Source organism: Schistocerca americana, chromosome X (genome assembly GCF_021461395.2).
Source record: "Schistocerca americana isolate TAMUIC-IGC-003095 chromosome X, iqSchAmer2.1, whole genome shotgun sequence".
Taxonomy (NCBI): domain Eukaryota; kingdom Metazoa; phylum Arthropoda; class Insecta; order Orthoptera; family Acrididae; genus Schistocerca; species Schistocerca americana.
Window position 1 is genome coordinate 430,652,353 of NC_060130.1, and position 18,105 is coordinate 430,670,457.

Sequence of the window (18,105 nt, forward strand, 5' to 3'; positions counted from 1 at the left end):
GGAAACATGTTCAGCCAGATACGGCAGATTGCGGCTTGAGTCCCACAATGCTCGGTTTTTGGCCTCGTCCCTTACATCATCTACACAAATAACATTCGGAAGCAAGCTGGCGGAGAGGCTGCTCTCTATTCCGATGATACTGCCATATGCAAATGTAGTCGCAGATTCCTCCACATACACCGCAACCTGCAACACCTGGATAAGATTACACAGATCGGTGGAAGATGAAGATCAATCCCACAAAGTGCCAGGCGATCTATTTCATCCCCAAAATCAAGCTCCCTCATCGTCAACTCACCATTGACGCCAGAGAATTGATCTGGAGAAATTCAGTAACGTACCTTGGCCTTGAAATAGATGGACGCCAAACGTGTAACAAGTATCTCACCACTGCAGCGAACAAAGGCTGCGCACTTTTCTGTAAGCTGTATCCCCTCCTGAAAGTGACGGATTGATCGTTCAGTGCAAACTCCTCCTCTAGCGCTAGGTTAGACTTCCGGTCATCTTGTATGGCTCGGAAGTGTGGTCTATGGGGTCAGACACAGCACTAACACGGCTGCAGGGCCTACAAAACAAAGTTTTTCGTGTCAGCTCCGATATGTCCCCAACACACACATAAGAGACCTTTTGTGGCAACGCACCATTTAAAAAACTTATTCAGGACAAATCCACGAAATTTTACGAAACATCACAAACTTCGCCCCACATTCTCATTCAAAATTTAGGACACGAACCACCAGAAGCTTCTCACAAACGCCACTTCAGGGACCAATAACATACAGAGAAAAACACCAAGCAGACGCTTACACACTGAAAACACACAGAGAACTGCAATCCCTCAAATTCACGAAATCCCCTAGCACCTTCTGAAGTTAGATGGACACAGCCCAGTGGTGCTTCATACACAACATATACAACCATAGCCTTCGTTGTCTCGGTACCTTGAAGTTGATCATTGGATGGTTGCGGTTGCAGGAAGATGGCGGCCGGGCGGGAGACACAGCTGCCTTGGCTGATGCTGGCGCTGCTGCTGGGCGCCGTGTCTGCTGGGGATTACAAGGAGTGAGTACCACACATTCACCAGCACACCTGTAGTTTACACACGTACTTTCAGTTTGGATATACAATGGATATAAGTTCTGGACGCACTTTGCACGGTTCCCATTTATGTATAATGCACTAAATAGATGCTTTCACCAAGCCAGAAATATTGGATTTTAATTTACTCAGAGTATCTCAAACATGTAGGATAAACAATGATGTGGACGGTGGTGGATCCTAGGCTGAGTACTTAGAGATAAGAAACATGTGGCGAAAATCAATATTTCAGTCGATACAGTGTCTTGAAGGAGCAGTACATGTTAGGCATATGTGTGTACTCTGCTTATGGTTCATAATGCAAATCTGTCATTCGCGTAGACGTACGGCAGAATTTGCTGAGTTCCACTAGAAAGAACTGTTCGCACAGTAGAATTTGATGAGATGGTGTTGGATCGTGTTCGAAAAGATTATTTCACAGTACCTGTCGACTTGCCTCTGAAATGCCAAATTCAAAGAACTGGTGGAGAATTAAAAAAAGAAGTGTGGAAGCAATGAGATCAATGATTTTACACATAAAATTCCATTATATTGTATGTATTGAGACTATCAGTTATTACTTAGAACATTTACTATGAGCTTAGGTTGTTGTTAGGTTAAGTTGTTTATGCCAAAAAATAAATAAATAAATATTCATATTCAACCCTTAGTTCCTTATCTCAATGGAATAAGTTTAAGATCTTCTACCATCTATTAATTTTCACCCCAAAGGTTACTGACACCTTTTTTATAGAGCATGGTTACCCTCACACAGCAATGACGTGATGAAGTTTTCATTTTTGCGAAAGTAATTCGTGCTAAGATATGGTGTCATGGTTACGGATCAGACACAAGCTAATTTTTGTTCTTGTTCTTTAATATCCTTTTACGTTGAATTAGTACCATTTTCAGAGGCCTGTTGATAGGGATGACTGAAGTTACTGAATTTGCCTGATTTGTATACGATTACACACAAAACTATTCTTTACCAAAGGAAATTTTGTGTTATTTCTCTGTTAAATATTAGATTGCTCAGCACTACATTAAGATAATTTATGTGGAGGGTCTTTAACTCTCAAAACAAACACATTAACATATTTTTCAGTTTATTCCCTCCAGCAGTGGAGCACTTCCTATTATATTATGATAAAATCCTAATACATAGTTCAATGAACCACGGTTCTCCTGCAAGCTTCATCTTGCAAACACCATAGTACACAGTAAGTGTTTCTTGCTTTAACAGAAATAGGAAGAAATGAAAACGAAGACATCTGAGGCGGCATTTAAACGACAGCACAGTCTTTTTATTTGAAGTGATACTTCAGTTTGTCGAACGAATCGTTAGCAGCTGAACATACACCCTCCTTGTAGAATTACCACTAATTATCTATGCACACCTGGAGGATTTTAGAATGATAAACTCAGTGATGTAAGAATCTTAAGTTTGGTTTCAATTACAACCATTCTTAGCTATTTGATTTACGTTGTTATTACTGAAATGAAATATTATTATGTTATGTCATTTAACAATTACAGTTTTCAATCATTGTTTTGCCTGGGACTTTAAACAAAAGGCACAGAGAAGGAAAGACAGTTTTATGTAAAGCTGGATACAGAGGTACTGTTGACTTTGGTAGCTACAGCATTTGTAAGACACACTGAATACTGTTTCCTTTACAGGTAAATGGCATATCATAAGTGTAATGAAATTTTCATTTCCTCGGCAGATAAGGAATGGGATGAAAATTTATCTTGTGTGTTGCATGTACAAGTTATTCTGCAATTATGAAAAATGATGTAAGATAGGAACTATCATTTCTCCATTGTTTATTACAGTTTGTTTACAAAAGACTGTATAAGCCCAAATTTTGGGTCAGGCAGCAGTTTTAATCTACTGCTGCCAAAAACCTTTTGGTAAAAGGAATAGGGCCATTCAACACAATTTATGAATTAAAATTTAACTGAATAACATGAGATAAAGTCAGAAAACTTATAAAGTTTAACCAAATATTAAAATGATTGAAAAAATTTAAAACCTCACACAAGAAAAAATTAAAATTTTACATAAAAAATAGTCACAACCTTTTTTTATTCTTAAAACTCTAATTTTTCAGTATTTCATAAACGTTCTATTTTTTTAAATCTAATATTTTCTTTGTTTTCATTCTTAAAAATATAATATACTGTTTATTTTTCATTTTCAAAAATGTAATTATTTATCATTTTTATAAAATTTTATAATTTTTTTTTATTTTTCAGTTTTTAAAATATAGTATAGTTTATTTCCTTATAAATTATAGCATAAAACAGTGAAGTTGTATAAATTAGCTCTCCCAAATCTAGCATTCATCTTGTATTTCTGTTTTTAAAGATGTAATAAATTATAAAAAATAAAATATGACGACCATTTGGCACACATTTTACTTTGACAAAATTTTTTTTTTGAAAGAACAGAAAACCAAGAGAGAAAGAAGTTAAATGTAATGTTTAGCAATATTGTTTTAAGCCATCTTTAACTATAGAACATAATGATGGTGTTGATAATTTTGTAGGTGTTTATTGTGAAGATTGGTACATATTGGAATTTTATAGTTGTGAGGAAACAGATATAGATGTTTTGAAAGAATCTGGAAAGAAAACAAATTGTCTCCTTTTTATGAATATAAAAAATAGCGAATTATTATGAGGAAATAAATACAGATATTTTGTGAGAAGATAAAAATCAAACTCTCTCTTATCTATTACTGCAAGAAATATAGAAAATTATTGTTATTATTATGAGGAAACAGTCTTATGATATTTATAACATACTGAAAATAGTGAATGTTTTCATGCACATTGCTTTTAAAATTTCCCCATTCAATAACCAAAGAATCTGAATGTGAATATTCGAACATTATCAGGTTAATTCCTTTCAGGAAAAATAACATAAGCTAAAGTATTATTAGCTATTTTATCAGTAAAAGTAGCACATAATTTCATAGTTGTTTTTTTATTTGCCTCAATGTCTTTTCTTTTAGTCATATTTACAATATGAATAGGATAATTCATAATGAAATTATATAGGTTTATATCAGAATCTCCTTTTAATTGTGTAATCATTTAAAATGATGAAACGAATCATAAGCTTTTCAAAAATTATTTGATGGATCTTATTTCCACATTTCTTGAGGACAAATTTCATTTCTTTCATTGTTAGTTAATATTCAGTAATTTAACATTAACAAATAATGTGGAATCGCCTGTTTATATTGGTACAGCTGTACTTGATTTATCAAAAGAATTAATGAATGATTTTCGCTACAATATTATGTAACCAAAATATTGAGGAAATATCAAAGTTTATCACCATGGTACTGATAGTTTAGTGATTATCTAAAAAATAATATTTATAATATACCTCAAAATAAAAAGTGTTGGGAAAAATGAAGGATGAGCATGAAGGAAAAATAACGGAACAATTTTGTGGTTTACGAGCGAAAACGTATGCATATAAAATTGGTGATAAATAAGGGAAAAAATCAAGAGGAGTGAAGATATGCGTTATTAAAAATAAAATATTTTTATGAGATTATAAAGATTATTTATTTAACAATACAGAACAATGCATTTAATATAAAGTGTGAAACACAAACTTTATCAAGTTGAAGCCAATAAAAAGGTACTGAGTCCATATGATAATAAGAGATATGTTTTAGAAAATAAAATAAATACATTAGTGGATAGACATTGTTCAGTTAAATAATTATAAAATTATTTTATTTAATTATTGTATTTAAGCCATTATTTAATATTTTCTCTACATAGTTAAATGAATAACATTAATCACCTTCCAGACAATCATATTTGGTGTCTAAAATATAAAAAATTGACTGATACACATAATTCAAATAGAATAAAAAGAAAGGAACAGAAAACAAAGAACAGAATATATCTGTTTAGTACTAAAAAAAGTAAATTTGCCAAAAAATTTGTAGGTGCTGTAATATGTACTAATAATAATATTTGAGAAGAAATAATTAATGAATTACAGAAACTGAGGAGAAAAAATTTTACAAGTAGAAATGTTATTTCTTTGGTGTAGATCATTTATGGCAAATTGATGTAGTAGGAGTGGATTCAGGTAATTTAAAAGGAATTTCAAAAATAATTGAAGAATATTAATATTTATTAACTATAATTGATGTTTTTTCAAAATTTGCTTGGGTGTCCTAGGTTAAGGATACAACAGCTAGAAAATAACTGATTCTTTTGTAAAATTTTAAAACAAAGACATCCAAGAAATTTACAAACAAGTAATGGACAAGAATTTTATAGCAAAGATTTTCAAGAATTTTTGAAAAATATATAATTAATCATTATACAACTATTAGGGAATTAAAAGCATCTGTTGTTGAAGTCTTTATAGAATACTAAAAGAAAAATTTGAAAAAGTTGATTTGGAAGGAAATTATAAATGGATCAATATAGCTTCCAAAGTAATTGACGAATATAATAACAAAAAACATTCAACAATAAAAATAAAATCAAAAGATGCAAATAAAGAAAACAAAAAAATTTATTACAAACTGTTTATGTAGGAAATTTTGAAGAAATTAAGCATAAATAAAAAATAGGTGATACAGCAAGAGTAAGTACATTAAAAGGAATTTTTGAAAAAGTCTGCACACTAATTGGTCAACAGAAATGTGCGAAATTGAAAAAATTATGCAATCATATATGAGGCCTGTCAAAAAAGTATCTGACCTTTGGCCAAAAAAAAAATTTTGAATAACTGATGGGGTTCAGACCCTAATTCCCTTCAAAGTTGGCTCCTTGTGCTTGCACACACTTAGCCCACCAATCCTTCCACTGCTGGAAACACCTCTGGAAGTCTTCTTTTGGAATGGTGTTCAGCTCTGTCGTCGTGTTACACATTATATCTTCTCTACTCTCAAAACAGGATCCTTTCAGTGGCGTCTTCAATTTTGGAAACAACCAGAAGTCTCAAGGAGCCATGTCTGGAGAGTAGTGAAGTTGACAAACGGCTGTAATTCCATGTTTGGCCTAGAAATTTTGGATCAGGTGGGATGAATGTGCGGGGGCGTTGTCGTGATGCAGTTGGCAGTTTTTCGCTGTCCACATGTCTCGTCTTTTGCACTGAACTGAGTCACAGAGTAACCGGAGAACAACTTGACAGTACTCCTTTGTCACTGTTTGTCCTTTTGTAATGCACAATTCCACAGACATCAAAGAAGACAGGCAGCATCACCTTGATTTTGCTTCACACCTGCCGCACTTTCTTTGGTCTTGGAGACGCTTCCATTGTGACGACTGTCTTTTTGTTTCTGGATCGTACCCGTACAGCCATGACTCATCTCCAGTTATCACAGTGGTCAGAAACCCAGGATCAGTGTTGGTGGTGTACAGAAGGTCCTGTGCAACGACAAAACGGTCTTTTTGTTCTGGCGACAACAACTTGAGGACGAATTTCGCAGCCACTCGGTGCATGTTCAAATCATAATGCAAAATTGCATGTGCAGAATCTTTACTCACTCTAGCCTCTTGGGCAGTGTCCAGCACAGTCAGGCGACGATTTGCCGTCACCAAATTTTCCACCCTTTCAACAACAGCTGCACTCCGAGCAGTTTGAGGCCTGCCGGAACGCTGGTCACTCTCCGCTGATGTGTGGCCATTTTTTAGTCTGTCATACCACTCCTTAATTTGTGTTACACCCAGTGCATCTTCTCCAAACACCTGCTGAATCTTACGAATTGTTTTGCTTTGAGAATCACCAGGCTTTTGACAAAATTTGATGCAGTATCTTTGCTCAACACGTTCAGTCATCTTGAAAAATCGGTAATCTGACGAACACTTTGTGTAGCACCTCACTCAGCGACTGACAGGCAGCAACTGACGTGCTCGAAGGTAGGAACAAAATTCATGTATGCACACAAAGGTCTCTTCCTTTACTGTGTACAGTGGCGAACATTATTGTCTCTAATTTGCATGGGTAAATCAAAGGTCAGGTACCTTTTAGACAGACCTCATATACATTAAAAGCTTTAGATGGAGAAGAAGAGACAGGAAATTGAAGAACAATATATGAACAACAATATATCTTATTGAAAAAGTTATAAAAGAAAAATGATAAAGTTTTTGTTAAATAGCTTGGTTTTGTTAATTATCATGATAGTAGGGTTTCTAAAAATAATGTTATTATATAAAGTAAAAAGATCATTTTATCAAAAATTATTAGTAATTGTTTATCATTATATTTAATTATCCAATTTTCCAGAAATTTTTTATTAGACTTTTTTTTTATTTCCCTAATAAATGTTGTTGTATTTAAATAGAAACCATCAGATCTAAGATCTGTAAAAATTGTGAGGTTGAGAAATAGCTGATAATTTTACTTCACGGAAATATACAAAACATGGTTATAGAACAATGTGTAGATTTTGTTTGGATAAATATCAAATATATATCTTCCACATATGCAAAGCATTTGGTTTTTAATCGTATTAAAAATCATTAATTATATTAAAAATCAAATTCTTTCTAAAATGTTCCTAAATACTATTACAAAGAACTTTTAAGTCGAATTCCAAGTGATGAACATTGGAATACATTATTATTATTTAAAAATGATGAAAACCTAAATAATGATGAAGAATATGTAATTAAAAAATGTATAAATCGTCAGTATATGAAAGACTTATTTGGTTTTTTTATAAAAATCTGACATCTAAAGAGAATTATTTGAATAAACGTAAAAATATTTTCTGCAATACAAAAAAATAAAAAATAAATTCTGTATAAAAGAGTGTTTTTAAAATTTTTGAATAGTTCGAAAATAATAACATGAAACACAATACTTTGAAAGTAACACCAGATGTATTACTCACTAAATCTACAAAAAGGTTTTCCAATTTTGTTGAAGTTATGAGATTAAAAGTATATTGTGATGGCTCGGAATATAACTTTGGAATCAAAGAACAGATAATTGATTTCTTTTTTAAATAGAAAACATAAATATATTAAATATTAAATTTATGTTAATTAAAGATAAGAACTTAATTGGATTTTTAAAAATTTCTATTACATTTTTAAAATATGATAATAAAATATTTTATTAGATTTTTAAAAATGAAAAATGAAATATGTTAGATTTTTAAAAATTAGATTTTAAAAATGAATAATTAAAAATTTTATAGATTTTTAGGAAATGAAAAATAAAAAAATATTACATTTTTGAAAATGGAAAACAAAAAACAGTTATTAGATTTTCTAAAAATTAAAAAGTGTGTGAATATTTTTGTGTAAAATTTTAATTTTTTGTGTGTGAGATTTTTACATTTTTCGAATCATTTTCATTTCTGATTAAAATTTATAAATTTTCTAATTTTTCATTTATTATAATCAGTTAAATTTTTATTAATAAAATGAGATGAATGGCCCTTTTTTTAACCTCAGTTTTCAGCAGTAGTACATGAATATTGCCGAGTGTCCCAAAATTTGGGGCCGCATCGGTAATTTCCATCTGCTTGTATATGTTTTCTATCACATGACTTTACACGTCAAATAATGGAGTTTAACGACTGAACCAAATGCTTTGCAATTCTGGCTGGTTAGCTGCTTATTTTATTTCTGAAAAATCAAAATTAAATGCGTAGATCGCTTTTGAACAGTGCAAAGAGATGTATTTTAAAGGAGTGTCTCTCTGTATACTTGTGAGACAGGTAGCGAAAACTAGAACATCAGTGCAAGTTCGTACACTGGAAAAGAGACAGTTATGAGTCTTCACAACCACTAGAAAACTTTATAAATTGTGTCATGTTCTATTCAAGTCCATTTTCCCTATCTTTCAGAATTTTTCCTTCGAATCCGAAAGGTTTCGATGTTTTTCGGTATAGTACGTTTACTGTTTAATATCTTGGCCAAGAAACACAGGAAGCACTCAGAATGAATAAACTATGTCTAGTTTCGAATTAGGTATGTGGAAAGTTTACTTTCTATCATCTTGTATGCCATAGTTTCAATACATATAACAGTGAAAGGGTGTAGAGTAAATCTGCAGTGCAGATTAAAAGTTAAATCTATGTGGTCACCACATCTGTTATGTGAATTTACAATTCTTATAACTTTGTATAGTCCAATGGTCATTTTACAAACAGGGATTTTTCAAACAGCAGAAGCCTGGTAGCTCACATGGTCCTCAAGTTCCTTATAAAAGTAGCTCAGATAAAATGTGTAGAGATTGAGGATTCTTCCCTTACTCCATTGTCCCCTCACGAAGGAGTCTGAGTAGGTCTTATTCAAATACAAAATGGAGCTATGGAATCAGCCACAGGAGAAAATTCCCCTGCTCTTTCTCAGAGACATAGGTCAAGCAGATCTTCACACACCATATCTACAAGTTGCGATGTTAACGTTTACTGATCCATAGCATACTGTGAAATAATAATGTGACGATATACATTATAAAATAATAGATATTAACATAAAAAGTAACATATCGTAATTGATACTGACTTTATAAAATAACAAAACAATTAATCAGGTGCAGTTGAAGACCTATATATTTGAAATGAGGAGTACTGCAGATTTTCTCCAGATGATAATATTTCTTGGCGTATTTCCATTCTGGCGGCAACTGACACTTTACAACACACATTTATTTTCTGGCTTTTTGGGGTGACATATTTAAAAACGATAATGAGATGAGAAAACTCTTTCTTGAGACGAAAATTAAAACGATGTCCTTGCCCGACATTGTATTGTAATTCATCAATAGATAAGAATTGGCGCAGTACAAGGTTGTACACTTTTCCTACTGGCATTAAATTTGCAAGAAAAAGGAAGATAAAAATTTAACATCCTGACGCAAACTAGGCCATTAGAGACGGAGAATAAGCTTGGATTGTGAAAGGATGGGGAAGGAAATCGATCACGTCCTTTTCAAACGAAAAGTTGCGGCATTGCATTATACGATTTCGGGAAACTACAGGGAACCTAAAACAGGATGGTAGGACTGGAGTTGAACCAAAGTTTGTCCCCAATGCTACACCTCGCTCGGTGTTAAGTTTGAGGAACCTCTATTCTTGGCTCTTCATAAAGCGGAAGTATGCTAATGATTAATAAAATAGTCTGGAACACCATTTGAAATCCATCTCCCGCCTCCACTTGAGATTAAGTACTCTCCAATCACAGTAATGTGAAGTACACTTAGAAACGAATTGACCAATACTGCAGTCGTCATATCAAGACAATACCTTAATCCCTTGTCTATGGGACATTCGCTAGGAAGTAGTCCTGTTGGTGTACAGACTAGTTGTGTCCAGAGGTCAGCCTGACTGCCTACTCCTCCTCAAACAGCCAATCATAATCCTCCTGAAATTGAATGCCTTTCTTCTAACACGCCTTATTACACAGGATGTCCCAGAAATGCTGTGACAAACTTCGAGGGCTTGTAGACAGTGTCCTGAGGACCAAATTGAGGATAGGAACCCGTATCTGGAAATGTCATCCAATGACGTTACAGAGCGTTGAAGTTATAGGCCCCAGCGTCTGCTGCTAGGCCACCCCATCGGCAGCAAACGTGACTTTGTAAACTGACGTAACGTCTCCAACGTTGCTTGTTGTTCAGCGATAGTGACTGATAGTCACGATCGTTAGTGGAGAAGATGAAGCTAGCTGCTGTGTAGACAGGCCTTGTCTCCTATGACTGCGGTGCTCTTTGGCGTCAGTGGATGAATGTTTCAGGTATGTATTTCCAGCTGCAGTTAATTTTTCTCCTGCGATCCCCTAAAATATCTATTGTTTTTCCATATGTAGGAGAAAAATAGTCTGCGTCAACATGCAAAGTGACCTTTTCTGCTGAAGGGTCGGCCTAGAGGCAAGCGCCGGCGCCTGTAACTTCGACTCTCTGTTGTGTCCTGGCTGATGTTTCTGAACAAGGTTCCTATTCTCGATTTGTTCCTCAAGACAAGTCATTCGCTACATTTGTGGGGCATCCTGTGTGCGCAGCTCCTTTCATGGTATTGGGAATACCCCTTGACCTTTTCAAGAAATATTCCTCCAATTTATTCGATATTTTGGTAACCACAAATCTTCCCTGCCTCCCATAATTATGCTCATTTAATACCGCAACACGAACTTGATTAAAGTTAAACATTTTTTTTTCCTGTTGTATATTCGTTTGAGACACAGCGACGGCCATTATTACGCTTCATTGTTGCATACAAATATTCACGTACGCGCAATGCTTCTTTCGTAACGTGTCTGTTTCTGGAATTGGATGAGCGTTTCCACGGGGCTCTCGCGGTTACTATACGAAACCGTGACAGAACCCCGTCTCGTATCTTTTTTAGTTCAATCTAGTAAAGGTCCTAGATTGATGATAAAACTCAAGAAGCGGTCGAAAGAAGGTTCTGTAAACTCCCCCTTTGTATGTGGATTACTCCTTTTGGATTCTTCCAGCCTTAGCCTGCCATCTGCCTTCAAATCATTCCAGACGCGTACTCCTAGACATCTTACGGTTGTGGTTGTTACCAGTGAGTGATCACTAGCGCTCCAGTCAACAATAACGGCTCTTTCCGTATACTGTCTTATGAGCAATATTTCCCGTTTGTTTATGTTGAGGACCAACTACATGCCACTCGTCCAAGCGTGGATCATATGCGGATCATATTGCATTCCGCTGCAAATTCTGGCTTCCCCACTTTCTTTTATCGCATAATACCATTCGTAGATATCATCACGGATCTTCAGATGTCTTCATCACATTATTTATATGTTTTGCAATATAATACCGTAGGAAACGAATTCAACAGTTTTTACAACAAAACATTTGAGGATCTTGCATTCGCAAAGTTAAGAATATTACTGGAACTAAAAGCACAAATGACGCCATGAACAGTGAGGAAGACCAATAGTTTATCAGCTATTGGTATACACATTTGGTGTGTTTTAACGGGCTTCAGCATACCTAGATACGAAAAACGACGATGAATCATACTGAGGTCAGCTCGGCCCATGTCGAACAACTTTTGCAGAATGACGTAAACTGGCAGGCACATAATAAAGGCACAGTTAAGTTTTGCAACCTTCCTGGACAAGTAACTGCTTTGCGTACTGGAAGCTTGATAACATGTTGCCAAGAATTCCGACGATAGCTGCATGAAAGTAATATTCTGGGTGTAAAAGCTTAAGATCTACAGCACAGCAGAAAAAATATGTTTTCCATATTTGCGTTATCTTTTGAAGAACGAGTTTCATAGTTCCTACCAGTTCATTTTTCTCCACTGATTTTCAAAGAAATTTGTCTAGAATTAGGAAACAGAAGTACAGTCTAAGATAATAGCATATAGAACGAAGAAGAGTTCATTATAAAGAACTGAAATGGAAAGCAACGGCCGAGTAAAGAAGGCCGTGACCTACCTGCTCTTCAGTGCAACATCAACTAACGTTTGTGTAAACAAAGCCCAGAAGTAATGATTTAGATTAACGTCAGTTATGAAGACGTGTAGAAAAGTGATCAAGATGGCAGTCAGGTATTTTTGTTTTCATAATCTAAACAGGATAATATCGACTGAATTTTACGAAGTTTTGAAGCTAGTAAAGTAAAGCACAAAATCGACGAAACACCTTTAACTTAATTAAGGCACTTAATGACTGGCAATACTATACATTTACAGAGCAATTCCTGACCAGATAAACAACCAATAAATTATTTAGTTGCTACAGAAGCAATTCTCTGTAACTGATTTGCATTCAGTAATCAACGATGCGTTTATTTTGCTACTTTAACAGTCCACATAACACAAAAATAAACCTTTTGTATTGTCAAAGTAAAGTAGCTTAGAGTAAGACAAGTTAAAAAAGGGAAACAGCAAAAGAGGAAACCAAAATTAATCACTATTTCAGTGGGTCAGTCTCTCACTGTAGCTGTTCAAAAACACCGCCGTTCTTTTCTCGACAGCTTTCCAGTCTAGAGCAAAGTGCAGAGAAGACCTACCTGATGCGATTTTTCGTTTCACCACTGTTTTCACATTGTTCAGCGTACACCATATCCTGTTTTGCACGTACAGCCTACGAATAGTTCTACGCACGGTGCTAAACTGATTTATTATATACTCGGTTGCTAAAGTTGTAGGGTCAGCAAACCCGACCAACATACACTACTGAGCCAAAACATTATAATCACTTGCTTAATAGCTTGTTTTTCAGTCTTTGGGACAAAATGTGACACTGATTCTGCGTATCAGAGATCTGACAGTTAGTTGGTAGATTTTGTGGAGGTATGTGGCATTAGATGTCTACGTACAGGTCATGTAATTCGCATAAATAACAGGCCTCTGATTTGCGTACGCGGTGATGGTGCCAGATAGCGGCCCAGATGAGTTCGATAGGACTTACATTAGGCGAATCTGTTCGCCGAGACATCAACGAGAGTTCACTATAATGCTCCTCAAACCATTGTAGCACGGTTCTGGCTCCGAGACATGGACCATTATACCGCTGAAAGATGACATCGCCGTCGGGGGAGACATCAAGCATGAAGGGATGAAGGTGATTCGCAACTGTCAGCGTGTCTTCGATTACTACCAGTGGTCCCATGCAAGCGCAGGAGAATGTCTCCCATAACATAACACTGCTCCGACCAGCCTTTGTGGCGCGCTGCACGTTTCGAGCCGCCGTTCACCTCCGTGACGGCGTTTTTGGAGACGACCTTCGTCCTAGTGTAGCAAAAATGTGATTCTCCTGAAGAGCCGACACGTTTTCATTGATCGACGGTCGAATCCCGAAGGTCTCGTGCCCGCTGCAATCGTAATTGACGATTTTGTTGGGTCAACGTGTGAACATCTAGGGGTGGTCTGCTGCGGAGCTCCATGTTCAACAATGTACTATGAACGGTATGCTCCAAAATATTAGTGCGTGCACCAGCATTGCGCTCTTTCGGTATAGATGCCACAGGTCACTATCTATCCTACTTTACCGAGCAGACAATCCTCCGACTGCACGTTCTGTGAAGTGTCTTAGACATCCAACCATTTGGCGCCTGTTGGTAGTTTCACTGTCGTTCTACCTCTTTCCGTAGATGCTCAAGACATCATCACGTGAACATTCGACCAGTTTAACCATTTTATAGATCCTCATTCACAGGCTCTGCGTAATAATAATCCACCCTTTGTCAAAGTCGCTTATCTCAATGGAATTCCCCATTTGTAGCCCATATCTTCGCTAGGGTGATTCTCCGTCCATGTGCCCACAAAGCCACAAGGCGGTATCCAACGTCGCGGTGCGCAGTAGTCATAATGTTTTGGCCTATCAGTGTATTAGCGTACACTATGGAGCCTGTTTCACTAGAGATGAATGCTCAGTTGTCGTAGCCATTAAGTTGTGAAAAGCCGTAAACACATATTTACAGTAAGATTGTAGGTGGACACAGCCAATGATTGGCTTATAAGTCCCTATCTGCTTCCTCCCCGCTTCGCTGCAAAAGTGTCCACTGTATGACTGCAGGCTTCGTCGGTCGGCGTATTCCAGTGATCGGCCGAGTGGTGGCTTCATCTTGTCGCAACGTTTCAATGAGTTTCGTACCCATCATCGTTGCCTGAAGATACATTTTCTGTTATTATATGAGGACTACAATAGCAGCAAAAGCACCAGTGACAGTTCTACTAGTCGTCGTCTCCTATTTGTACATTCTTTCCTCCTGAGTCAGCAACTGCCAAGTTCCGACAGGCATAAGTACAAGCGAGTCAATTTCTGAATCTCCAAACAAGTTATATATATCATTGACTAGGAAATAAATGCATGTATGCTTCTCTCAGAACAACCTGAGGCTTACAAAAGCGCATATTTAGTGAGCTGAGACTTTCGGCTGCCTAATCGACATGCGTATCATATTACGCCAAGCATAGAGTCAAATGTAATGTCTAAAAAGTCGTGCAGGCATAAAGCATTATTTCGTCACATTATCCTGCATCCATAGTATGATAAATAATATTGGGTTATTAAAACATCCAACAAATCCTTCAACAACTTTTTGTAAAATTCAGATACTTTTGAACGTGACAGTCTACGTTACTGCAGCGGCACGATGGGAGTGAGCTGCATGTGTGTCTCTCGTAATCTGAGCTCTGCATCTGTCAGTTTTATCGCCATAAAGGCATCGCACCCGCTAGTCTTGAGCAGTCATCCGCGAGTGTTTTTAATTTTTTCTCCAGAGCACCTTATTGAGCCTGCAAATCGATATAGCGTCGTTTTAAAATTCAGACAATATCTTCTGCTTTTGGGCCTCGCAATGCATAGAGCATTAGCTGCGATACACATCGACTTCCTGTCTTTCGCATCAGATTTTCCACCTTACCTCTCACGAGAGTTACAAACGACAGTTTTAAATCCGGAAAATAATGCAACGCATAACCACCAGCGAACTGTTTTAGTATAAATATCATGTACTATTATACTGGGGTATAAGTGTTATCAAATTCTGTGGTCGATTGACCACTGAATAATTTCTTTAGAGCGTCACGAAATATTAGACTGCAGAGACGAGAGAGAGAGAGAGAGAGAGAGAGAGAGAGAGAGAGAGAGATGGGTTGGTGAGCTGATAATTTTGAAATGAGAAGTTACTGTGATTAAATTGAAGATAAGATACGCTATGTGATCTAAAGTATCCGGACACCTAGGTGAAAATGACTTACAAGTTCGTGGCGCCCTCCATCGGTAATGCTGGAATTCAATATGGTGTTGGCTCACCCTTAGTCTTGATGACAGCTTCCACTCTCGCAGGCATACGTTAAGTCAGGTGCTGGAAGGTTTCTTGGGGAATGGCAGACCATTCTTCACGGAGTGCTGCGCTGAGAAGAGATATCGATGTCGGTCGGTGAGGCCTGGCACGAAGTCTGCGTTCCAAAACATCCCAAAGGTGACCTATAGGATTCAGGTCAGGACTCTGTGCAGGCCAGTCCATTGCAGGGATGTTATTGTCGTGTAACCACTCCGCCACAATCAGTGCATTATGAACAGGTGCTTGATCGTGTTGAAAGATCAGTGGGAAGCAAGAATATGTTTAAAACATCAATGTAGGCCTATGTTGTGATAGTGCCACCAAAACAAAAAGGGGTGCAAGCCTCCTCCACACCATAACACCACCACCTCCGGATTTTACTGTTGGCACTACACACGCTGGCAGATGACGTTCACCGGGCATTCGTCATACCCACACCCTGCCATCGGAACGCCACATTGTGTACCGTGATTCGTCACTCTACACAACGTTTTCCCACTGTTCAGTCGCCCATTGTTTACGCTTCTTACACAAAGTGAGGCGTCGTTTGGCATTTACCGGCGTGATGTGTGGTTTATGAGCAGCCGCTCGACCACGAAATCTAAGTTTTCTCACCTCCCACCTAGCTGTCGTAGTACTTGCGGTGAATCCTGATGCAGTTTAGAATTCCTGTGTGACGAGCTGGATAGATGTCTGCCTGTTACACATTACGGCCCTCTGCAACTGTCGGCCTGTTCGCTTTTGTGGTGTACGTGTCCCTTCATATTTCCACTTCACTATCATATCGGAAACAGTGGACTTAGGAATGTTTAGGAGTGTGGAAATCTCGCGTACAGAAGTATGACACAAGTGACACCCAATCACCTGACCACGTTCGAACTCCGTGAGTTCCGCGGCGCACCCGATTCTGCTCTCTCACGATGTCTTATGACTACACTGGTCGCTGAAATGGAGTACCTGGCAGTAGGTGGCAGCACAATGTACTAATATGAAAAACGTATGTTTCTGAGGGTGTCCGGATACTTTTGGTCACATAGTGCATGTTCTTTGTAGCATAAATATCAGAGCGACAGATATGCGAGAGAATTCAAAATATGGGGGATTTGTAAAATATTCGCAGCTAAATTAAGTACTATGTACTTATGATCAACTAACAAAGCTTGGTCGTTGACGATGGAGAGCTATTGCTGTTGTCGATGTGTAAGCAAGCGCAGATTTTGAATGTTCGAGCAGATACAGATGATCAGCAACATAGAACATGCTAGATTAAACAGAATGTGCTGGGTTATCGAACGCTGTGTATAAGCTTCATGATGACGCTTATACCACGTAGGTAGTTATTCGTAAGATATTTCTCGATTCATTTTCTTCTTTTTTATCGTTGTAAGTTTCTCGCTGAAGTAGAGAGATTCTCAAGACTTGTTCACATCCGCTAATAGAGACTTATAGCGATGCTTCAGAGTATTTTACTCCCACGTGTGGTGTTGATTAATATATAGATCTTTGTGGTACGTCAGTATGGAAAGTGACTTTGACGTATTTCAGTTTTTATCATTTCTCTTAGTAACATAAGTTTGAGTTTAACTCTTAACACAGCGAACAGCTTTATATAAAACTCACGTAACAATCCTAGTTGCATGGTGTCTACATGCCCAGTATACTAAACACGCTCGATAGATATTTCCAGCGGACACTTCTATTTCCGTAAAATTTCGTTACTCCTTTATTTATGTCTTAAACATTGTGTCTCGCCCATTAGGCAGTTTTATTGCTATTAATTCAGAATTTTGCAACAAATTTTCCCCGTTAGGATTCACGAGAGCTACAAACGACAACCTTAAAAGTCGGGAAAATACAGCGCACGCGAGAACTAACAGCGTCACAAATACTTAAAAACCACATGATACACAGGTTCCCACATTTTCTCTGGAAAAAACTCGTCTCTCACTACTCATTCAATACTCATATGTTTACGCATACCTCGGATGTTCAACTTATTATGGAAAAAAGGCTAAATTCTCGCTGAATGGAATTTCTAGTCCTGTGTTAATGCATTAGTTTCTGATGCAGCAACATTAAATACTGACACTATGCGTCTGTTGTAACTGAAGAAGATTTTCTGTGCTTACCTTGTAGACATTTGATACACGAAATCGTTTTTGAGGAAAATATGAGTTGTAAAAGTACAGGTTCACCTACACCAAACCTAAAGATTTTCGAAATGTTTGGTATGGAATGGATGTTGAACT

The 18,105-nt window shown here is 36.9% G+C and overlaps 1 protein-coding gene across 2 annotated transcripts in view; it reads left to right on the plus strand.

The window, feature by feature from the left end:
- Positions 1 to 978: 978 nt before the first annotated feature.
- Positions 979 to 18,105, plus strand: part of LOC124555587 (glycine receptor subunit alpha-3) — a 370,065-nt gene continuing 352,938 nt past the window's right edge. For both annotated transcript variants that reach the window (XM_047129549.1, XM_047129550.1), the window contains exon 1: positions 979 to 1,062. In XM_047129549.1, the coding sequence (XP_046985505.1) occupies positions 980 to 1,062 (83 nt within the window). In that variant the 5' untranslated portion in view covers position 979. The remainder of the gene's footprint in view (positions 1,063 to 18,105) is intronic.